The 25367-nt window shown below is 42.4% G+C and overlaps 1 protein-coding gene across 2 annotated transcripts in view; it reads left to right on the top strand.

The window, feature by feature from the left end:
* ECPAS (Ecm29 proteasome adaptor and scaffold) overlaps positions 1–25367 on the top strand; it is a 280472-nt gene that overhangs the window by 94292 nt on the left and 160813 nt on the right. For both annotated transcript variants that reach the window (XM_063914681.1, XM_063914682.1), the window contains exons 10-21: positions 1485–1570; positions 3282–3360; positions 5589–5638; positions 5724–5790; positions 17080–17202; positions 18163–18266; positions 19143–19263; positions 21252–21332; positions 21813–22038; positions 22218–22309; positions 22439–22573; positions 23881–24022. In XM_063914681.1, the coding sequence (XP_063770751.1) occupies positions 1485–1570; positions 3282–3360; positions 5589–5638; positions 5724–5790; positions 17080–17202; positions 18163–18266; positions 19143–19263; positions 21252–21332; positions 21813–22038; positions 22218–22309; positions 22439–22573; positions 23881–24022 (1306 nt within the window). The remainder of the gene's footprint in view (positions 1–1484; positions 1571–3281; positions 3361–5588; positions 5639–5723; positions 5791–17079; positions 17203–18162; positions 18267–19142; positions 19264–21251; positions 21333–21812; positions 22039–22217; positions 22310–22438; positions 22574–23880; positions 24023–25367) is intronic.

Raw genomic sequence — 25367 nt, 5'->3', positions numbered from 1 at the left:
CACACAATTGAACCTAAGGGTGACATATAAAAACAATGTACTTAATTTCATATTTTAAAATTTCTCAATAAGAAACGTTTGGCCTAGGGGTGCCGTGAAAAAAAATTCCGATGCTCTAGTGTGCCGTGATTCAAAAAAGTTTAGGAACCACTGTCCTAAGTAACATCAGCCTAATGCAGGAGAAATCTCCTGCACAAGGCTAACTACCACTGCGGATTGCAGTACCCTATTGGAGTTTGGGTACATTAGTTTATGCCATCCTCAGATTGTGTAAACCCCTTCTTAATATCTCTCCTGCTGCCTCCGGCTGGCTCCGGGAGCTGACACTGTTCACATGCCAGTTTCTCGGAAGGAATTTTTAAAAAAATCTGAAAGTATGTAACTAAATTATATTTAGTATATAGCGGGGATAATTGTGAAAAAAAATGATTATTCCCATTGCAATGTATATTGAAAAAAATTGCGGCACTTCACTGATTTTTAATGGCCCCAATTAAGGATGTTTATGAAAAAGGTTTGATACGTTTGTGAGAAGTATGTGTGGATAGGTTGATTGCACATATTATTTAAAACTATATGAACTTTTTTTTTTCATTCGTGTATGTGACCAAACCATGCTATTACAAGGATCTTTTTTTTAAATTTATTTATTTATTTATTTTTAGAAGTTGCAATCATTGTCATTAATTGAATAAAACCTAGCAGGAGAATGTTTGTTTATATATTACAGGTTGAGTCTCCCTTATCCAAAATGCTTGGGACCAGAGGTATTTTGGATATGGGATTTTTCCGTATTTTGGAATAATTGCATACTATAATGAGATATCATGGTGATGGGACCCAAGTTTAAGCACAGAATGCATTTATGTTACATATATACCTTATACACACAGCGGAAGGTAAATTTAGCCAATATTTTTTGTAACTTTGTGCATTGAACAATGTGTGTGTACATTCACACAAATCATTTATATTTCATATACACCTTATACACACAGTCTGAAGGTCATTTAATACAATATTTTTAATAACTTTGTGTATTAAACAGTGTGTGTACATTGAGCCATCAGAAAACAAAGGTTTCACTATCTCACTCTCACTCAAAAAAGTCCGTATTTCGGAATATTCCGTATTTCGGAATATTTGGATATGGGATACTCAACCTGTATAACAAAAGTATATTTGTGAAAAGGTACTAATTTACAAAGTAGACCATTTTATGTGTGAATATGACTTTTATAGTTCTGTTTTAACATTAACTGATACTACTTGCTTTCCATTCCTCTTTTGCTGTTTTGGTTGCTCTTGCTCACTCCATCCCTAACAACAGTAGGCAATATAGTAAGTAAACGAAACACTTAAGGAAGAAGTCTATTGATGTATTTCTTAGTCATGTTGGTGAAATCCTAGAAAAGGACAAATTTAGTGAGTTGAGCAGGGAAAAGCTCTAAATATTTATGTGTGATTCTTTTACGTTATTGCAGGTGGTGTACGATGGCCTGTTTGGTGGAAACACGAATGCCAAATTAAGATTGTTGTCTTTGCAATTTGTGCACCATATATGTACAACGTAAGTTAATAGCACATCTAAGAATTTTTTCAAGTGGGAAGAAACACCAAATTACCTCTCAAAAAAGGGAAGGGAAAATAGGATTTTTGGTGCTCGTCACCATTCTAATCAATTTCACTTAATCCATCTGGGGATATTGCTAACCATGTAGTGTAGAAAGCACTGTGAGGAGTTGGCACATCAAACTAAAGTTGTTAATAGCTAAAACCCTCACCTGTACACCGCACCAGCCCCACAGGAGCCAGTAGGAATGATTTGAACTTTATAAACCCCCGCAGTAGAGCCTACTAGCCAACCAAATACTCAACCAGAACAGCACTTAACAGAGTGACAAACACAATAGACAACCGTTTGAGATGACACAGTTAGTAGCTAGAATAATAAAAATGACTGTAACGATAAGCACATAATAAAAATGGATTTAACGGTGGCACAAAAAAAACATTATTTTGTCTTCCATCCTTTTGGGGGACATTGCAGAACCATAAGGTTCTAAAGCTGCCTCTAGGGGAGGATACTCTCGGCCAAAGCTGCATGTATAACTGGCATCTTTTTGTAAAAGATTGAAGAACCAGGTGGCCACTTTCCTCAGTTACTTCACCCAAGAGGCGCTCAATGATCTGCTAGGATGAGCCGCAAAATGCTCCTGAACAGGGCTGTGTTCTGAAACGTACACCTGATTTGGTAGTTATGATCCACCTTGCAATGGACTACTTGGTGGCAGGCCAACCTATCTTGTGCGCATCATAACAAGCTGACCTATCCACATAGATCATCAGGGCCAGAACTACATCAAGGAGGGTCAAGTCATCCCATCAGCCTGAGGCCAGATCCCCAATACAATGCAGGAATAACAGTGTCTTACTTTACATTAAACTTGTGGAACCAAAATACAGGCATTTGCCACCAATTTAGACCATTTGCCTGGCATGGTCACAATATATGTAACTATGCCAGGCGGTATCTGGATGTTTGGTCAACAGTCAATAGGTCGACTTGCATTGTTAATAGGTTGACTTGGTAATGGTTGACACACAGGAAAAGGTCGACACGAGTTTTTGACAATTTATCTTTTAATTTTCAACTTTTTTATACTTTACCTTCCGCGTGGACTACGATTGGGAATAGTAATCTTGCCCGCAGCATGGTGAACGTTGCAAGCCATGCAAGGGGATGCGGTGCACTAATTAGGGTTCCTGGTGATGTTACGGAGAAAACGACACCAAAAATATTTAAAAAACAAAACCTCATGTTGAAATTTTTCTGTCAACCTTTTCCGTGTTGACCTTTTTACTAGGTCAACCTTTTTTACCATGTTGACCTTGTGCATATTGACCAATAGTGGTCAACCTATTGACCTTTTCCAGGTAAACCCATTGATCCATAACCTGCCAGGCTGGTCACATCTGATATGAATGTAATTGATGAATCTGCATCCTTGAGTTTGCAAATTGCCAAGGTTTTTCTAAGTACATTGCGCTGCTACTTTTCTCCATGATACGTTTCTGTGGAGCTCTTACATTTCCAATGTATTATTTCTTCTTTGACCATGCAAATTTTATGACTGTTATTTTACAGAAAGTTCTATAGAAAATGTAGCTTTTTGTTTCTTATTAGTCAATTAGTTGCAGAGTTTATACATGTAGTTATGGATTATGTTTTTATAGATGAGCATTAATTTTTCTGGCTAATATTATTTGTGTCATCACAGTTGTCCTGACACTAAAATAAAGCCTCTAGGCCCAATGCTACTGAATGGACTCACAAAGCTTATTAATGACTATAAAGAGGTAAGTACGGTGTTCTTTTTGTGGAATAACTGCTAGCTTTTAACACTTGCTATTGACATGTTGTAATTATCAGGTGAAATGATACATAAAGTCCAAACTTCAACAGTACAGACTACCAGCAATAAATCACAAAGTAAAAAAAAAACAACCAATGGAATCAGCTGAATACGTCCACCGAGCTGGAAGTGAGATTTGGCCGTGTGATCACTGATAAATTGGTTTTATTTTGCAAGCCTGTTGTGAGGTTTATAGATATTTTGGGGTTTTGCAAAATATCAGTAAATAGACATTATTGGCCACTCCTACTCCAAACCAGTCATTTTTTGGCTGTAAGGAGTGCATCTGTGAAGTGTCTGATTCTAAAACCTGACTCTTCCGATCGTGTTTATGCCCGAAATTTAAAAGGGGAATGCTTTTACTGGCAATATTTTACTAGTAAAAGCATTGCCCTTTTAAATTTCAAGCATAAAATTATTCGGAAGTGCTGGGTTTTAGAACCCAATGCGTAGGTTCAGAGATGGATGCTAAATGCACAGCAACGGTGTCTTTGCTACAGCTACTGTGCGAAAATATGTAAAAGCAGCAGGAGGCGTATGGTATGTGAAGATCCACAAACATCCGATTTTGCATAAACCAGTTGTAGAAGAATAGTTGCTACCACCACCAGGAACAGCATGCTATCTGGTTTATGTGTTTCTATGTATGTATGTGTATGTCTGCTGCATGATCTGGCTGAATCCCTTATCTATTATGGTGATCAGTTTGGGACCATGCTTTTACTTTTAATATTCCACTAAGTTGTAAGGGGTGTCCAAACCCTCCCCCCCTGTTCCCCAACCCTGTCCAGCTCTACGAAGTCTGGAATGAGATATTTAATATATATCCATGGTCTTTATAGGCGTGCGCAGCACATTTTATTAGGGGGTGCACCATCAGAGGGGTGTGTCTAGCACTGCCTTTTGGGCATGTCTAGCACCATCTATTGACGGTCAACGCAATATAAAATATCCACCCTTGTACCAATCCTAATAAAGCAGATACATTGTCAGATGTTGTGGTGTGCACCAAACAAACACCCCTGATGGCGCTCACTGCAATTACACTCCTCAGCCTGGTCTGGCTCCCTTTGTCTTTCCCCTGCAAGCTGCAGCAGCTTACTTACAAGTCAGCCACTCACTGACACTGACAGTCGCAGACTAGTACTGCTGCTGCTGGAAAAATGAGTGACGTGTCAATGTTGCTGCTGACTGCCTGCCAGTATTGAATTTGTATTCCTAAGAGGAACGCTGGCTGCATGCTGCTCCTCATCAGTGGTTGGCATTGGCATAGAATAGAAGGAGAGAGGTGGGCATGTGGCGGGTGTGTGAGCAGCATGATGTCATCACGTCACATCACGCTGTTTTTGTACATGGAGGTGGAGCCGAGAGTTTGAAAGCTGGTGTCAGTGGCACCCTTGATTAACCCAGGTGTCCATTCAGTAATGCAGTCCTAACAGGGTGCAACGCAGAGGGGACATTAATCAGCCTGCTCGGCGATCGCTGCATCAGGCATGTAAGATCGGGGGGTCAGATATTAGGGGGTGCCTGTGCGCACCAGGCACTCCCCCTGCGTACACCTATGATGGTCTTAGAGGTGGAACTGAGGCTGGTCTTTAGGCTCCAAGTTCCTCCAAGTCAGGGTTTGGGTCTAGAACCTGTGAGTCAGATCCCGGAGCTGTAGTCCTGCAGTTGTAGCAGCCAGAGTGCTTTGAGCATGACTGCTGTGCTTTGTACTAGGAAGCCTCTTAGAGTGACCTAGTAATCACAGATCTTTGGGTCTCTGCAACACTTCCAGCAATTAATGGGCCTTTTTCTTAGGTGCTGCAATAGCCACTGGAATGCCAGCGACAGGCACTCAGTCATTGCTGCAATTAAAGGAACAGGGGACATAGTATGATATCCTATTCTTTCTAAACTATACAAATGAAGACACAATTTTGATTCCCAATGATTATATAAAAGACAACAATAAATAGCTAGGAATGTGTCTATGAACAAGCAGAAGGAATAGCTGTATAATTCATGCTTATATATCTGTGTAAAATACTGGTTCCAGCTCTGACTGTAGAATGATGTCCACCTAACTTCACCCTCACAGGATGTGTCACTTAAACTGCATTGGGTAACATGTAGCTACCCCGTTTGTAGTAAATAAATTCAATGGTTTGAATTTTGCGTTTTCTTTTAAAGGATCCAAAGTTGCTGTCCATGGCATATTCTGCTGTTGGCAAGCTCTCGGGGTAAGTAAGAGTCTCTCTGACTAGAACACTGTTTAGGAAACATTATTTTGGGAAATGAGTGACCTTTTCTTTTACTTCTGTCTAGACGAATGCCTCAGCTTTTCACAAAGGACCTAGCTTTGGTTCAGCAATTCTTTGAAGCCATGCGGAAGGTAAGCATATCATAAATGTAAATCAGACATGAACTCCATAACACCCAAAGGACATATATTTAGGTGAAAGTCAAGATTCCTTAAGTTTTTTCTTCTTCTTTTTTTTCCTATTTATTGGTGTGCGGTAATAGAACAGAGTTGTTTGTTTGAAAAATATATCCTTTATTGTGCCTAGTTTTTTTTTTTTAATGATTATGCTCTTTCTGATGGAGTGTTGTACGTGCAGATGTCACCGTTACAGGAGGGCAGGTATTTTGTTAATGGCAAGACCTTTTGGAATGCCCTATATATTTCAAAACATTGGGCTGTTTATAAATAGCTAGTCTGGGGATCACACTTGCACTTTCTTGTGTACTGTGGTCTCTGGACCCCACTGAATGCTGTATAATGCAGAATGCACTGCGGTTGTGTGTCAGTAAAGGAAACCCGTGATGTTACTAGGACATCACCTCTGTTATAATCAGGCCAAGGTAAAGTCAGAGGAGACTTGAATCCAGGACTCGTAAGCCAGTCTGTACTTACCGATCCAGGTTAATTCTTAGGCCAGCCACTATTAGGTGCAGTTAACTGCTACTAAATGGGGGCTACCAATGGGAGTTCTCCGGGAGGACATATTTTATACAAGTATACCTTTGCCATCTCTCTACTCACAAAAAAACTAACAAATGAAAGATTGTGGTAAGTGGTTTAGTGAATACACTCTGTCATCTTGGGGGTTTGTTTACTACACTGTGCTTTTCAATGTGGCTGATTATATGCATTTCTGCGTAATTTAAAATGGCAATGCTAGTAAGTGCAAAATACACCATGGGGTAGATTTACTAAAGTGTCTAAAAATGAAAATTATGTTTCCCATAGCAACCAATCAGATTTGATCATTTTCTAGAATGTAATACAGAAATGGAAGCAAGAATCTGGTTGCTATGGGCAACACCACCACTTTTCATTTTTTAGAATCTTCAGTAAAACTACCCCTTATATTTTTTATTGGTTTATTTTCATCCATTGTTTGTGATGGGGCCACAAGTAGGGTGATATTTGGCTTATCTCATATTCCGTAACGTGATCCGTAGCAGACGTGTGATATGACTGCTGTGAAAGGCTTATGAATAGAATAATAGTAATTCAAAAGTAATTGAATAGCTTACATTTTAATGTTGATTACATGTTACATGACACTACCCTTCATATCAAGTAGCTTTTCACTTTCATCGTAAATCTAATAAACTTCCCTCTGTTTCCTGTTTGATGGGAGCTCCAGCAGGACCACAACACTCATATGTTGGCAGAACCTGTGCTGATCACCTTTTGGCTCTGCTCGGGTCTTTCTACCAGTCAGCAGTCCATTCTCATTCTCAGCACTGTGTTGAATTGACTGTGATCTGGAGGGACTGAAGCAGCACCAAAGTGATCCAGAAGATCCTGGCCATTTGTCTGCTCTGGGACCTGGAGCACAGTAAATGGAGGATGTACAATGGGAGCCCCCCCCACCAAAGTGCACTAATAAGCAGAGGGGATATACTTTAAATACATGAAATGTGAAAATGTCTTATAATATGAATTTCCCATAACCCCAAGTACAGGGGCTCCTTGCCTAGCAAAGAAGCAATTAGGGTGCACGGGAAGAAATATAAAAATCACGTACTTGATACATTTATTCTCCAGATACTGGATGGTAGCGTTCAATTTTCTACATCCATGGTAGCTATATATGCATGAGCTATGTGTGTGTATATGGGATTGAATGATTCCTTGTGACGAACTGTATACATAGCAATGTCTGTCTTGGTCTCTTGCTTGTTTTCATTGTGACTAGCAAAATGCAAATAGGCAGGCAGTGTAAAGGTGTAGGATTCTGATATATGAGAAGATTTTTTTCATGTAATTCGTTAATGCATGGAAGTGCCTGTTTTTTTAAATCTCTCTAGACAATGGCATTAGGATTTATAACATGCTAGCAGCCAGCCTTTCACATCTAACAGAGGAACACAGCAATGTAAATGGAAGATGATGTTGGACATATTCAAATAATATTTTCCTGACCTATAGATAACCTGATCCTGTTTCAGGGATTAGGATTATTTGCCATGAGCTAGGATTTCTGGAATATACCTTAATCACACACAAGTATTAGACAGATTTTATGGCTCCACGGGTTCTGTGGCACTGATGATGAATATGTAGGCACAGGATAAGTTTTACAACCCCATTACGAAAGAGAGGCAGCTTTCCTAAAGAGGTTGAAAAGAAAGTAAAATAAAGTGCGCTAAAAATCCTTATGCATAAGCAATGATAGTGAAGGAATTCCAAATGCTCATATAAATTTGTCATTATTTATTAAACTATATTTAACATAAAAACAGTTATTACACATGAATATACAGTATAACGTTCTTGCATGGAATATATGCAGATACACTATTGGACAATTTTATTAATCGTGTTCATATTGATGTGATCCTGACGCAAGTATAATACTGATAAATAGCAGAAATAGCTTGAAATACTGTATATGAAGGTAAAACACAGGCAGCCAAAGTCCTCCTCCCATGGGAATGGATAGTTTTGAAGTATGACTTTAGGAGATTACAGTTTGTAGAATGAAACTCCAGTATCTGGATAATAGTGTCTTCCTTACACCCGTCAGTGTGGTAGGCTGGGGACAAATGATAGAGAGCTGGTGGTTTCTGTGGCATGAGCAAGGAGCAGCTCACAGTTGATCTTATAATACTTGTTACAGACCCCACAATGATCAGATGAGCAATAGATTCATTGTCAAAATGATGGTAGTAGCTGGCATGTTAATGAGGTAACCTTGCATTCGCCTGCTGGCAGTAATGACAAGCTAGTGTAGGTGATGTAAGGTAATGTCCACCCAGACACAGTGTAAGATCACAATGACATCCAGATTCTGCTCATGGGAGTCATGAGTGAGGGGGATATTAGGGGTGTCTCTTTTGCATGTGTTTGTGATGCTTTTTATTACATTGTTCGGAGTGCTCTCCTCTGCCGTAGCACAGCATGGAGATTCTCTGCCGTAGCACAGCATGGAGATTCTCTGCCGAAGCACAGCATGGAGATTCTCTGCCGAAGCGCAGCATGGAGATTCTCTGCCGAAGCGCAGCATGGAGATTCTCTGCCGAAGCGCAGCATGGAGATTCTCTGCCGAAGCGCAGCATGGAGATTCTCTGCCGAAGCGCAGCATGGAGATTCTCTGCCGAAGCGCAGCATGGAGATTCTCTGCCGAAGCGCAGCATGGAGATTCTCTGCCGAAGCGCAGCATGGAGATTCTCTGCCGAAGCGCAGCATGGAGATTCTCTGCCGAAGCGCAGCATGGAGATTCTCTGCCGAAGCGCAGCATGGAGATTCTCTGCCGAAGCGCAGCATGGAGATTCTCTGCCAAAGCACAGCATGGAGATTCTCTGCCGTATCACAGCATGGAGATTCTCTGCCGAAGCACAGCATGGAGTCTCATAAAAAGTATTGGATGAGACCTGAAGACCAGTAGCTCTGAGTTGGTGTAAAATTCAAATCCTTTTTAGGCGTGAAAATATTGTGTAACTATTGACAATTAATAGTGTACTTACTTAATCTTTTCTTGGTAATATCACCCTGCATAATACAATCTTGTGTCTGCAGTGCTCCATAAAACTAGGTTTAGAACTCCATATTTGCAAAGAATGCCCTCATACTGCTACCCCTTTCTTAGCGCACACCATTGCTCCTCTACATCTTGCAGTGTGCACATTTTTTTGGTTCATCGATAACCTCCACTGTATACTATGGTAGTTAGAGTGTGGACAAAGATGGTGGTCTTCGATATATGTAACTTTTGTATAACCACCTTTCTATGCGGCAACAAGCATTATTCTTGCTGCTTTATGTCCGATACTACTGTAAATGGGATTGAAAGCAACAGTAGCCAGGTCATAGGTTAGGTGTACTACGATCATGTAGTTTCTAGTATGTTTTGTCTTTTTGTTTATGGAATCATAACAATTACTGTTTCTTTTTATTTTCTGTGAAGACCGTAGATATGTGATCAGTACTACAGCCACGATACCAGCAGCGAGCGCTGCGTGTGCCCTCGTGGGCTCTTTGCGCCCACCACGCTTCGGGCCAGGTGGCGAAATTAGGTCGCTACAGGATTATATCCCCCCTCTGGTGGTGGCGCGGTCCACCACCCAAGTGGGGATTCCAGTCGACGCTCTGGTATTTCACCGGGTGTCGGGATTCCGGCATCTGTATTCTGACAACCGGGATCTCGACCGGTAAATTGACGGACTGCCTCCCGGGTGTAGTTAAGGTTTAGTTAGCCTTAAATTCTGTGTCCCCATATTTAGTACTGATGTTTTGTATGCATACAGTCATTGAAGTAATAAATATTTTAAATGTAATGGCAAGAATGATGTACCGAAAATACAGATTATATTCCCAAAGGATAGTTCTTGGTGAGTTAAATCTAATCGGTTTGCATTGAACTGAAAAGGTTGCTATGCAAGCTACTGTATAGTAATACAATGGCTCTAATTAAAAGATACAGCTGGAAGCACCAGATATAGGGCTTTATTCAGTGATGTATACAAACCTGATGGTTTATGTACATCTCCAATGTTTGTTGAACTGCTCATGTGTAGGACCTGTACTGCTCATGTATAGATCAGGTACTGCATCATCAGATGAAGTGTGGCTTCAGACGTCAGGTGAGTGGCAGTCTGCGGCCGTTTGGTGGCAGGGAGGGGGCAGCAAACGGGACCTTTTACAAAATGGGGGATTATATAGACAGGCAGGGGGATTGGAAATTTTTATTTGGGTACACCACAGGCTAACATATAATAAAATTACTTGAGTGACTAAAACCCTGTAGCTGTTCCCGTGACATAATCTTTTACATGTATATTGGTGAATGTCCTAAAATGCCTTTTGGAGCACAAAGTATTTCTGGTATAGTGTCTTTAAGTTATTTTGAGATGATGATTTTGCATTCTTACTGAGGCTGGGTACACACTAGTGCGACCAGCAATCGTGCCGATACCGATGTGCAGAGCTAATACCATTTTCTCTGACGTCCTAAGTGGATGCTGGGACTCCGTAAGGACCATGGGGAATAGCGGCTCCGCAGGAGACTGGGCTCAACTAAAAGAAAGCTTTTGGTCTAACTGGTGTGCACTGGCTCCTCCCTCTATGACCCTCCTCCAGACTTCAGTTAGAATCTTGTGCCCGGCTGAGCTGGATGCACACTAGGGGCTCTCCTGAGCTCCTAGAAAAGGTTTTTTATTTTCAGTGAGATCTGCTGGCAACAGACTCACTGCTACGAGGGACTAAGGGGAGAAGAAGCGAACCTACCTGACTGGAGATAGTTTGGGCTTCTTAGGCTACTGGACACCATTAGCTCCAGAGGGATCGAACACGGGACCCGACCTCGATCGTTCGGTCCCGGAGCCGCGCCGCCGTCCCCCTTATAGAGCCAGAAGCATGAAGATGGTCCTGAAAATCGGCGGCAGAAGACTTCGGTCTTCAACAAGGTAGCGCACAGCACTGCAGCTGTGCGCCATTGCTCCTCATGCACACCTCACACTCCGGTCACTGATGGGTGTAGGGCGCTGGGGGGGGGGGCGCCCTGAGCAGCAATATTCATACCTTGGCTGGCAAAAAATCACAATATATAGTCCCAGAGGCTATATATGTGATAAATACCCCTGCCAGAATCCATAAAAAAAGCGGGAGAAAAGTCAGCCGAAAAAGGGGCGGGGCTATCTTCCTCAGCACACTGGCGCCATTTTTCCCTCACAGCTCCGCTGGAAGGATCGCTCCCTGGCTCTCCCCTGCAGTTTCAAACTTCAAAAAGGTAAAAAAGAGAGGGGGGGCACTAAATTTAGGCGCAGCAATATATATATATATATATATATATATATATATATATATATATATATATATATATATATATAAGCAGCTATAAGGGAAAACACTCAGTTATAGTGTTAATCCCTGTGTTATATAGCGCTCTGGTGTGTGCTGGCATACTCTCTCTCTGTCTCCCCAAAGGGCTTTGTGGGGTCCTGTCCTCTGTCAGAGCATTCCCTGTGTGTGTGCGGTGTGTCGGTACGGCTGTGTCGACATGTTTGATGAGGAGGCTTACGTGGAGGCGGAGCAGATGCCGATAAATGTGATGTCACCCCCTGCAGGGTCGACACCTGAGTGGATGGTTATGTGGAAGGAATTACGCAACAGTGTCGACTCCTTACATAAAAGGTTTGACGACATACCAAATATGGGACAGCCGGCTTCTCAGCCTGTGCCTGCCCAGGCATCTCAAAAGCCATCAGGGGCTCTAAAACGCCCGCTACCTCAGATGGCAGACACAGATGTCGACACGGATACTGACTCCAGTGTCGACGACGATGAGACTAATGTAACTTCCAATAGGGCCACACGTTACATGATTGAGGCAATGAAAAATGTATTGCATATTTCTGATGTTACCCCGGGTACCACAAAAAAAGGGTATTATGTTTGGAGAGAAAAAACTAATTCTGAGGAATTAAATGAAGTGTGTGAAAAAGCGTGGGCTTCCCCCGATAAGAAACTGGTAATTTCTAAAAGGTTACTAGTGGCGTACCCTTTCCCGCCAGAGGATAGGTCACGTTGGGAAACATCCCCTAGAGTGGATAAAGCGCTCACACGCTTGTCAAAGAAGGTGGCACTACCGTCTCCGGATACGGCCGCCCTAAAGGAACCTGCTGATAGAAAGCAGGAGGCTATCCTGAAGTCTGTATATACACACACAGGTATTATACTGAGACCAGCTATTGCTTCAGCATGGATGTGCAGTGCTGCAGCTGCGTGGTCAGATTCCCTGTCGGAAAATATTGATACCCTAGACAGGGACACTATATTGCTAACCGTAGAGCATATTAAAGACGCAGTCTTATACATGAGAGATGCACAGAGGGATATTTGCCGGCTGGCATCTAAAATAAGTGCAATGTCCATTTCTGCCAGGAGAGGGTTATGGACTCGGCAGTGGACAGGTGATGCAGATTCTAAAAGGCACATGGAAGTTTTGCCTTATAAGGGTGAGGAGTTGTTCGGGGATGGTCTCTCGGACCTCGTTTCCACAGCAACAGCTGGGAAGTCTACATTTTTATCCCATGTTCCCTCACAGCCAAAGAAAGCACCGTATTATCAGGTACAGTCCTTTCGGCCCCATAAGGGCAAGCGGGTTAAAGGCGCGTCCTTTCTGCCCAGAGGCAGAGGTAGAGGGAAAAAGCTGCAACATACAGCCAGTTCCCAGGAGCAAAAGTCCTCCCCCGCTTCCTCCAAGTCCACCGCATGACGCTGGGGCTCCACAGGCGGAGCCAGGTACGGTGGGGGCCCGTCTCAAATACTTCAGCAATCAGTGGGCTCGCTCACGGGTGGATCCCTGGATCCTTCAAGTAGTATCTCAGGGGTACAAGCTGGAATTCGAGACGTCTCCCCCCCCGCCGTTTCCTCAAATCTGCCTTGCCAACAACTCCCTCAGGCAGGGAGGCAGTGCTAGAGGCAATTCACAAGCTGTATTCCCAGCAGGTGATAGTCAAGGTGCCCCTACTTCAACAAGGACGGGGTTACTATTCCACAATGTTTGTGGTACCGAAACCGGACGGTTCGGTGAGACCCATTTTAAATTTGAAATCCTTGAACACATATATAAAAAAATTCAAGTTCAAGATGGAATCGCTCAGGGCGGTTATTGCAAGCCTGGACGAGGGGGATTACATGGTATCACTGGACATCAAGGATGCTTACCTGCATGTCCCCATTTACCATCCTCACCAGGAGTACCTCAGATTTGTGGTACAGGATTGTCATTACCAATTCCAGACGTTGCCGTTTGGTCTATCCACGGCTCCGAGGATATTTACCAAGGTAATGGCCGAAATGACGATACTCCTTCGAAAGAAGAGAGTTTTAATTATCCCGTACTTGGACGATCTCCTGATAAAGGCGAGGTCCAGGGAGCAGTTGTTGGTCGGGGTAGCACTATCTCGGGAGGTGCTACAACAGCACGGCTGGATTCTAAATATTCCAAAGTCACAGCTGGTCCCTACGACACGTCTACTGTTCCTGGGGATGGTTCTGGACACAGAACAGAAAAAAGTGTTTCTCCCGGAGGAGAAGGCCAAGGAGCTGTCATCTCTAGTCAGAGGCCTCCTAAAACCAAAACAGGTGTCGGTGCATCACTGCACGCGGATCCTGGGAAAGATGGTAGCTTCCTACGAAGCAATTCCATTTGGCAGGTTCCATGCAAGAACCTTTCAGTGGGACCTGTTGGACAAGTGGTCCGGTTCGCATCTTCAGATGCATCGGCTGATAACCCTGTCTCCAAGGACCAGGGTGTCTCTGCTGTGGTGGCTGCAAAGTGCTCATCTTCAAGAGGGCCGCAGATTCGGCATACAGGACTGGGTCCTGGTGACCACGGATGCCAGCCTTCGAGGCTGGGGGGCAGTCACACAGGGAAGAAACTTCCAAGGACTATGGTCGAGTCAGGAGACTTCCCTACACATAAATATTCTGGAACTGAGGGCCATTTTCAATGCCCTAAGTCAGGCAAAACCCCTGCTTCAAAACCAGCCGGTACTGATCCAGTCAGACAACATCACGGCAGTCGCCCATGTAAACCGACAGGGCGGCACAAGAAGCAGGACGGCGATGGCAGAAGCCACAAGGATTCTCCGATGGGCGGAAAATCACGTGGTAGCACTGTCAGCAGTGTTCATTCCGGGAGTGGACAACTGGGAAGCAGACTTCCTCAGCAGACACGACCTCCACCCGGGAGAGTGGGGACTTCATCCGTAAGTCTTCCAACTGATTGTAAACCGTTGGGAAAAGCCACAGGTGGACATGATGGCGTCCCGCCTAAACAAAAAGCTAGAAAGATATTGCGCCAGGTCGAGAGACCCTCAGGCGATAGCTGTGGACGCTCTAGTGACACCGTGGGTGTACCGGTCGGTTTATGTGTTCCCTCCTCTTCCTCTCATACCAAAGGTACTGAGGATAATAAGGAGAAGAGGAGTAAGAACTATACTCATTGTTCCGGATTGGCCAAGAAGAGCTTGGTACCCGGAACTTCAAGAAATGATATCAGAGGACCCATGGCCTCTGCCGCTCAGACAGGACCTGCTGCAGCAGGGGCCCTGTCTGTTCCAAGACTTACCGCGGCTGCGTTTGACGGCATGGCGGTTGAACACCGGATCCTGATGGAAAAGGGCATTCCGGAGGAAGTCATTCCTACGCTGATTAAAGCTAGGAAAGAAGTGACCGCAAACCATTATCATCGCATTTGGCGAAAAATATGTTGCGTGGTGTGAGGCCAGGAAGGCCCCAACGGAGGAATTTCAGCTGGGCCGTTTTCTGCACTTCCTACAGTCAGGGATGACTATGGGCCTCAAATTGGGTTCCATTAAGGTCCAGATTTCGGCTCTATCGATTTTCTTCCAGAGAGAACTGGCTTCACTACCTGAAGTTCAGACTTTTGTTAAGGGAGTGCTGCATATTCAGCCCCCTTTTGTGCCTCCAGTGGCACCTTGGGATCTCAACGTGGTGTTGGATTTCCTAAAGTCACATTGGTTTGAGCCACTTAAAACCGTGGAATTGAAATATCTCACGTGGAAAGTGGTCATGTTGTTGGCCTTGGCCTCGGCCAGGCGTGTATCAGAATTGGCGGCTTTGTCATGTAAAAGCCCTTATCTTATTTTCCATATGGATAGGGCAGAATGGAGGACTCGTCCCCAGTTTCTCCCTAAGGTGGTATCAGCTTTTCATCTGAACCAACCTATCGTGGTGCCTGCGGCTACAAAAGACTTGGAGGCTTCCAAGTTGTTGGACGTAGTCAGGGCCCTGAAAATTTGTTTCCAGGACAGCTGGAGTCAGAAAGACTGACTCGCTATTTATCCTGTATGCGCCCAACAAGTTGGGTGCACCTGCTTCAAAGCAGACTATTGCTCGCTGGATCTGTAGTACGATTCAGCTTGCACATTCTGCGGCTGGACTGCCGCATCCTAAATCAGTGAAAGCCCATTCCACGAGGAAGGTGGGCTCTTCTTGGGCGGCTGCCCGTGGGGTCTCGGCTCTACAACTTTGCCGAGCAACTACTTGGTCGGGGTCAAACACATTTGCTAAATTCTACAAGTTTGACACCCTGGCTGAGGAGGACCTAGAGTTTGCCCATTCGGTGCTGCAGAGTCATCCGCACTCTCCCGCCCGTTTGGGAGCTTTGGTATAATCCCCATGGTCCTTACGGAGTCCCAGCATCCACTTAGGACGTCAGAGAAAATAAGAATTTACTCACCGGTAATGCTATTTCTCGTAGTCCGTAGTGGATGCTGGGCGCCCACCCCAAGTGCGGATTGTCTGCAATACTTGTATATAGTTATTGTTTAACTAAAGGGTTATTGTTGAGCCATCTGTTGAGAGGCTCAGTTGTTGTCATACTGTTAACTGGGTATTGTATCACGAGTTATACGGTGTGAATGGTGTGGCTGGTATGAGTCTTACCCGGGATTCAAAATCCTTCCTTATTGTGTCAGCTCTTCCGGGCACAGTATCCTAACTGAAGTCTGGAGGAGGGTCATAGAGGGAGGAGCCAGTGCACACCAGTTAGACCAAAAGCTTTCTTTTAGTTGTGCCCAGTCTCCTGCGGAGCCGCTATTCCCCATGGTCCTTACGGAGTCCCAGCATCCACTACGGACTACGAGAAATAGAATTACCGGTGAGTAAATTCTTATTTTCCCTGCACTTCGGGAGTTTGCCCGTACATGCTAGGCAAATATTAATGAGCGTCAGAACGATAACTGTTCTGTCCCTCATTAATATTCACTGAATCGCATATGAGGTTGTGTGATTGGCTGTACAGGACAGCCAATCGCACGACCTTGCATGCGACCAATGGGAGCGCACCATTGGCCATACACATTGCATGATACAGCTGATTTGTCATTCAGATTCTTTCCGGATTGGACAAAACTGTGCAATATCGCGTAAGTGTGTACCCAGCTTCAGTATATGGAGTTGACTGCATGGGTATTTATGTGAAATTGAAAGTGTTTGGTGTGAACTGAAAACGGACAACAAATCATGTACATATATATGTGTGTGTGTGTGTGTGTGTGTGTGTGTGAAGATTCTTACTAATTGTATGGTATTTACCAGTACTATGGAACATTTTAATAATTGTGCTATATTCTTTAGACTGCTGTTATGCATATTATTTTTTTCAGTACACCAACTAGTCTGGTATGTTATTTTTAGGAAGATATGGATGTCAGACTTTCTATTCAGGAGGCCTTGTCTATGATGGTTGGGGCCTACACAAACCTGGAAGGGGCTCAGCTGACTCTCATGGAAGCACTTGTGGGTTCTTACTTAGTGAAGGTATGATCAAAATAGCAGCAGTCTCTTAAAGAAAAGTACTCGTCCATATTAACTTTTTAAATATATAAATAAATATATATATATAAACACATACAAGCGCTCTGTGAACCTCCGAACTCCTGCAGGAGGACGGGCGCATGCGCAGTTCAAGTTTTCCACCACAGGAAGTGTGGTGGAAATGGACATTTGAAATGCCTCCGTTATTCTGAGCATATTTATTGTCCTGTAAACACTCGTGTTTTTTAAAAATACATAGTTCTATAGCACTTTTGCACACCATACTAGTAAACACTAACTGCACATTTAGTTATTATTTACTAGCAATAAACGATTCCTAGACACTCCCATAGGAGGAAGTGAGGTCACATCAATCCCATAATCAATGTGGGTATAAATATACGATATGTCCCAGCACACTTCAGCCCTTGATGAAGTCTTGATGGACGAAACGCGTTGGTTGCTCCATGATTGCTGCCTAGACTGACCTCCATACAAAAGATAAGCACCTTTCCATGCATTTAAAAAAAAAAAAGTTTTCCTTTTCTTGCCTTTTTAATTATTCTGTATCTTCTTTTCATCTGAATTGTATATCATTCAGGTGCTCTCTCTATATATTATTTTGTTCATGTTTTTAGAAATCTGTCTTTTATGTAGAATAAATCCTATATTTTTATATATATATTTTTCTTATATATTTTTTATATGAAAATTGTGAAATTTGAATACTATTCTAGTTCCTTTTCAACTGACACAGTTGGTCGCGGTTGGCCATATCCCCCCCTCCCCATAAAATAAATAGATAAATATATGTATATATAATCAACTCGTTTAAACCATTAAGTATTCAATAAAGAGCTAAATGTAAGGGCCAAGAACATTGGTTTATAGCTTATGACCCCTGTGGACCTTTTTTTAATTAGGGGTTAATATTCACTTTGTGTCCTGTTTCTTTATCATTAGCCAGAAGTCCAGGTTCGACAAGTAGCAGTGAAATTTGCAAGCAGTGTCTTTTCTCCTGACCATATCCCTTCAAGATATTTGCTTTTACTCTCTGCTGGAGATCCGTAAGATTTGTATACGACATTATTTATATTTAAATGTTTAATTATTGATTACATGTGTTCAGTATACAAACACAGAATTTTATTTGGAAAAAGTAAAGTTGTTTGTTTTGTGGGGTTTTTTTTTGTAACTAGTACAGTTCATTTTACTACCTATGTGACACAATGGATGTAAGAGTGCAATGTCTAAAGCTGTGTACACACTGGAGTGATTTTGGCCCGATATGTAGCAAAATATCGGCTGGATTGTTAAGGGTGTACGACGCCCTTCTGTGGTCATTAGCGATATTGTTTGGTCGGCCGTGTTGCATGACAAATTTGATGATTTCACATGCGGCACCATGCAGTATAATGAAGAACGGAATGAGATGTTGCTTTGTCCTTCATTACATCATTCTACTGTGTACGATATATTGGCCCGTCAGCCAGCATGTTGTTCAGGTACACTCGCTCCAATGTGTACCCAGCTTAAATTTCTAGCTACTGCCTCACCTTGCCATACCGCAAAGCTGACCAGCCCCATTGATACTAGAGATGTTGGCACCAACTTAATTTACAGTATGTACTACTATTTGAAACAAGACATCCCACAGAATAGTGGAAAAAATACAGAAAACAGGAAACCTAGCATTCATGACAGATCAAAATAATAATTTGTAATTTCTGTGCACTGAACAACCAAGAATCACTTTGTTACAGAATAGCTTGAGTAAATAGAGAAACTTTTGGGTGGACCAATTGTATAAGTAGGAATCATTATAAATTGGACGTTATGCTTATAAACTTACCATTACGAAAGTATGCTACTATGGCAAAATCCAAAACCAAAGGGTAAAATTGCCTGTGAAAATTCAGGATGTGATTTTCTTTCTGTTTTAGGCGGGAAGAGGTACATGGAGAAGCACAGAGAGCCCTGAGGATGCTTTCATCCAGCAATGAAAAAGATGGTTCTCCAAAACTTCCCCCATTCCCAGTGATGGTCAGCCATATCCTAGAAAAGGTACAAAGGCAGACTTAGGGGAATACAATAGCCTCTGATTTTGCGAACAGTGGCACGATTCTGGCAATTTTCTAGGCAGTGTAATTACTGGATGTGATTAGTTGCAAATGGTCTCAATGTTGCCAAAAGTCCACCAGAATGAAAAACGCCTGGCCGCAAATAACGTCCCAATTTTTCTATTGTTAAGTCTACAGGTCACCATGTGTATTGGCCAATAACATCCTATTTTGAATGACTGACATACTGTAAAGCCATCCATTGCCTTAGAAATGCATTTGCATGCTCTAATTGGTCAGAGCACAGTTGCGCCCATTAAGTTCAGTGGCACTCCCTGTCACTATGGGGGAGATGTATCAAAGCTTGGAGAGAGAGAAAGTACCAACCAATCAGCTTCTAACTCCTTTTACAGGCTGTGTTTGAAAAATAACAGTCCGCAGCTGATTGGTACTTATGGTGAGGAATTTAGTTGGGCGCGAAGTAAAAAACTTTTCGTACCTCATGGCCAATTTTTGATTACCATGGTTATGTGCACTCCTCATACCTGTGGTATTCAATTCAAAAGAAAAAAAGATGCCCGTTCATTGCTCTCCACGTCTCCCAGTGGGGTCCCCTCCATCTTTCCCCTGGAAGGGGGCTGCTGGGAGTACCTGGAGCTGCTGGGCGGTGCAAGGGCTGCTGGGAGATGTAGTTCTTCCAGAGGCCGACTCGGAGGAAATATACTACATATACACATATTTATCCTGCTGCAGGAGACCGGTTCACGACATTGGATGCAGAAGTCTCTGTTTTAGAAGGTTAGTAACAACTGACTGACTAAGCTAATTGGAAACTTCCAGTTGCTTAATTAGTCCTCAGGGGATGGTGCTGTTGGGGTGCCAGAGTAAGTCCAGGTGATTTTTCCTAAAAATAACGATTTTAGGATAAATCTGACTTGCTCTGGAGCTGCTGGAAAAAAGACTAAGGGGAACATTTACTAAGCAGTGATAAGAGCGGAGAAGTGAGCCAGTGGAGAAATTTCCCCATCAACCAATCAGCAGCTCTGTGTCATTTTATAGTATGCAAATTATAGATGTTATTTCAGTGCTGATTGGTTGCCTTGGGCAACTTCTCCACTGGCTCACTTCTCCGCTCTTATTACTGCTTAGTAAATGTACCCCTAAATCACTGCATCCCATTTTCATTTGTCTAATTGAATTGGAAAACCCTGCTGTCACTTCAGTTAACCCCTATATCTCACCACTTTATCTCTCTCCAAACCTTAATACATTTCCCCCTATGCTTAATTTGAGCCCCCAAATATTGCAGTTCATAGTAAAATTAGCCCATATACTGAAGATTTCCAGTGTCTCCTAGTACAACACTTGGGAAATTTGGCCCCACTCTTTTAGCCTAATGGAATACCATTAAACGCTCTGAGCTCAATTGAAATCTGTTTTTGTCAGTGAGTGCCCAGTGCCCACCTCCATTTCCCTTATGCAAAAAACAGATCTGATAATGGGAGTTTGTTTGTGTTCTACCTTCTTTTATTGCACGGTATCCAAATGATATATATCACGCGCAATCTCCTTTCGCGCCCATAGTAATCCGGTTTAGCTGCATAAAGGGTTGGTCTCCTTCGCTACTCCAGGGGTAGCGAGCTGAAATGATTATACCACACATGTCAGCAGAAATAGAACGGGTGGTGAAGGGGGTGAAAATAATTGAATACCGCCCATAATGTGTTTACATTCTCTTGCAAACATTTCATTTTTTTCTGTGTTTGCATACATAAATACATTCATCAGTTAGGAAAAGATTGGGCAATGTACAGTATGCCCTCTTCATGCTTTGATTTTTATTGTTTGTTTAATATAATATGCATTGGTAGCAGATAACTTTATTAGTGAGCAATGGACTGATGAGCCTAAAATACAGTTTCATAAACAAATGGTGCATTAATTGATTAGAGAACTATGTAAGAACATAACAAGTTACTTTTTCTTTTGTAGGCATCCACTAGGATGAAAACCCCTGTTAAATTTGTAACCACCACATCTGTGCTCCCTTTTAACCCTGCTGCATTTTTAGAGGTACAGTACATTTTTTATTTTTTTATTTTTTTACGTACGTTATCTCAAAATTGGATTTCTGACTCGTTATTATACTTCCTGGAAAATTCTAACAAACAATATATTTGCTATTGCACAAGATTTCCCTTACTGACAGTAACATTCCATTACTGACTTCTCCTGTTGCTGCTTGGCTACCTGACACCCTTCACTGGGGTATATTAACTAAGGTGGGAGTTTTTTTTTTAGAACTGGTGATGTTGTTCAAACTTTAATTAAAACATCTAGCAGATGGTGGACACAGCCTCAGCATTGTTAAAGCTATATAATTGACAGTTTAGCTTTTGTGGGGCTCTACAAAGTAGTTTTTTTCCCCTTTATTTTTCTCTGTTATTGTAGCACAGGCTGTGCTCTATGAAATGTACTGAAAAGATGTGCACCGTTTCATGTAAAGTGCTCTTTTGAAGTGTCAGATTTTGTATATTTGGTCTTCACATTCAGATAATCCTGTATTTGAGAATGTGCCTGGCTCACAGTGCTGGTGTGGACCCAACCTGCCAGTCTTTGGCAGACATGCAGGACCAGGCACCAGCTCTAGGGCGCTATGTGCGAGAATTAATATCTGGTGATCACGCCGCACCAGAGCCTTTCTCTTCCAAGAATGGAGACCTGAATCCGGTGGAGATGTACATAAGCCTTATCCAACAATTGTTGTCTGCAGCTGGAGGTAACTACAGACAGATAAATCCTACTTGTATAGTTATTCTAAACTTTGCTAAGGGTAAGCTGAGTGAGAGATACTTTTTACTATTTTGGTAACTAAATACTGTATTCTACATTGAAATGGTCACTAATACTTCATACCTAGGTTACTTTTTTTGTAATGGATTAATCTTTTCTTTACAGGCTTGCGAGTTATGTATTGCCTTTTGGAGATAGTGTCTGTGTATCCACAGAAACTGGCTGCTACACTGGTAGACAAAATTGACTGGTTAAAGGTAATCAGTTCATCATTTTTTTACTTGTTTGAGTGCCCTGCTCATCCAATCTTCCCTTCTAATGCTGCATTTCTCTTTTAGCAAGTGCTTTCAGAAAGTCTTCCACTTGTTTCTCCTTTGTATTCCCAGAGTCTGATGATTGCTAACAAGGAGGAGATGCGGGAGCTCTCCGCTCAGCTCTATGCTGTTGTTGTGTCTACATTACCTGGCCCTGAACTGAAGTCTAACCTGCACAACCTGATTAAGAGTGCTAAGGATGTACATGTAAGACTACAGCATATTTCATAGTTACATAGTTAGTGAGGTTGAAAAGAGGCAAAATTCCCATCTGGTTCAACCTATATCCATATTAAGCAGTGCATATTATAATGCACCAGCCAAAATAATGGTTTCGTACCTATTGACAACTATATTTCGTATCACACCCATATACATAATGTCAATATATTAATTGCTCTAGCCTTGGATATCTTTTTCACCTAGAAAACTGTCCAATCCGTTTTTAAATGCATTTAAAGAGTCCGCCATTATTATCTTCTCTGGCAGGGAGTTCCAAATCCTTATTGCCCTTACGGTGAAGAACACTTTCCTACGTTGTGTATGGAATTTTCTCTCCTCTAGCCTCAGTGAGTGCCCACGTGTCCTATACAGAGTTTAATTAATAAACAAATCCACTGCTAACGCTTTGTATTGACCCTTTACATATTTGAAGATATTAATAATGTCTCCTCTTTTCAAGGGAATACAAATTTAACCTTGTAAACCTTTCCTCATACTCCAGTGTCTCTAACCCTTTAATCAGTTTAGTAGCGCGCCTTTGAACTCTTTCGAGTTCCTCAATATCTTTTTTATAATATGGTGCCCAAAATTGAACACTATATTCCAGATGTGGACGTACCAATGATTTATACAGAAGCAGGATTTCCTTGATTAACTTTTACTGGGATAGCATAAATTGTTTTATTTCTTGTTAGATTTTTTTTTTTTTATCTAGAGCTGTGAATTGCCTAATTTACAATAATAGCAGTAACAGTAAGGAAAGTACTACTTAAATAATTGTCCTGACAGATGCAGCAGATTGGATCATTTTAGACTTTTTCTTATTTTAGAATACAATGCCAATATTATTTACATGTGATATTGTGTTGATACGAGAAGCAGTTTTATTGCTAGTAAGTAAGGAAGGAGTCTTCCTATTTTTTTTTTTATTTTTTTTTTAAGAGCACTTATATATACTTCCCAGAAGACCAACTTAATATTTCTGAAAGAATACCCAACACCAAAGTTTTTTTAAAATCTGCCTTTACATTCCAGGTTTTAAATATATCCATGCTTCGTTGAGATGGTACTTATTAAGTCACCTGTGCCCAAGCATGGATATCCTTGAAACCTGGACTGATGGCAGAGTTTTGGAAACCCTGCCATGCACTCATTCCTCATTAAAACTAAATACCACTAGAACACTGATGTTGAGCAAGAAATGCTGAAATTGAATTTAGAGCACTCTGCTCCACATAACAAATGGGAATCCGGAACTAACAAGTGACACAAATGTTTGCTAAAACTTGCAGAGCCCTGAGGCTCAACATGGATCTATACTGGCTTTGGGATATCTGATTGGGAGATACTTGTATAACAACAAGGAAGGGCGGCTTGAATCAGGTCCTATCCCTGAACAGGATGAGACCATACAAGCATGTGTGGAAACAATTGGTGAGCTGAAACCTCTTCTTCTTCTTCTTTTTTTTTTTCTTCTTAAATTGTGTACATTCTTGCATATTGCTCACTGCAGACAAGAAGTGTATTCTTTCTTAAAAATTGATTCAAATGATGGTATTTCCAGTTGGAACATAAATTTGGCTTACGACCACAAACGTTTGGTACTCAGATAGCAGAACAGTGTGTTCTCCCATTTTTAGTCCTCACACATTGCTTGTGGTTCTGCGGGGTCTGCTGGAACGTCCTTTATCATGATTAGTCACAGACCCTGGGGTATATTTACTAAGCTCCCGATTTTGACCGAGATGCCGTTTTTTCATCAAAGTGTCATCTCGGTCAATCTCGGTCATTTACTAAACACTAATCACGGCAGTGATGAGGGCATTCGTAATTTTTTGCTAGTTCAGGTAAAAAATTACGAATGAATACACCATCGGTCAAATTACGCCTGTTTAGATACGAATCTCGGTCATTTACTAAGCAAAAAAACACAAAACACTGCCGTGAAAAATTACAATTCGCAAAAAAGTCCTAAAAAAAAACAGACCTGCTTTTTTTATTCGTGATTTGAGATGCATGCAGGGATCCATGAGATCCGTGCATGTATATCAATGGGAAGGGGTGGGAAAGTGTTTTTTGTTGTTAAAAAAAATTGCGTGGGGTCCCCCCTCCTAAGCATAACCAGCCTCGGGCTCTTTGAGCCGATCCTGGTTGCAGAAATATGGGGGAAAAAATGACAGGGGTTCCCCCATATTTAAGCAACCAGCATCGGGCTCTGCGCCTGGTCCTGGTCCCAAAAATACGGGGGACAAAAAGAGTAGGGGTCCCCCGTATTTTTAAAACCAGCACCGGGCTCCACTAGCTGGACAGATAATGCCACAGCCGGGGGTCACTTTTATACAGCGCCCTGCGGCCGTGGCATCAAAATTCCAACTAGTCACCCCTGGCCGGGGTACCCTGGGGGAGTGGGGACCCCTTCAATCAAGGGGTCCCCCCCCCCCAGCCACCCAAGGGCCAGGGGTGAAGCCCGAGGCTGTCCCCCCCCATCCAATGGGCTGCGGATGGGAGGGCTGATAGCCTTTGTTGTAAAATAAAAGATATTGTTTTTAGTAGCAGTACTACAAGTCCCAGCAAGCCTCCCCCGCATGCTTGTACTTGGAGAACCACAAGTACCAGCATGCGGCGGAAAAACGGGCCCGCTGGTACCTGTAGTACTACCACTAAAAAAATACCCAAAAAAACACAAGACACACACACCGTGAAAGTATAATTTTATTACATACATACACACATACATACATACTTACCTTATGTTCCCACGCAGGTCGGTCCTCTTCTC

Source organism: Pseudophryne corroboree, chromosome 1, assembly GCF_028390025.1.
Source record: "Pseudophryne corroboree isolate aPseCor3 chromosome 1, aPseCor3.hap2, whole genome shotgun sequence".
Lineage (NCBI taxonomy): Eukaryota > Metazoa > Chordata > Amphibia > Anura > Myobatrachidae > Pseudophryne > Pseudophryne corroboree.
Note: the sequence above shows the minus strand (reverse complement) of the source record. Positions and strands in the feature narration are given on the sequence as shown.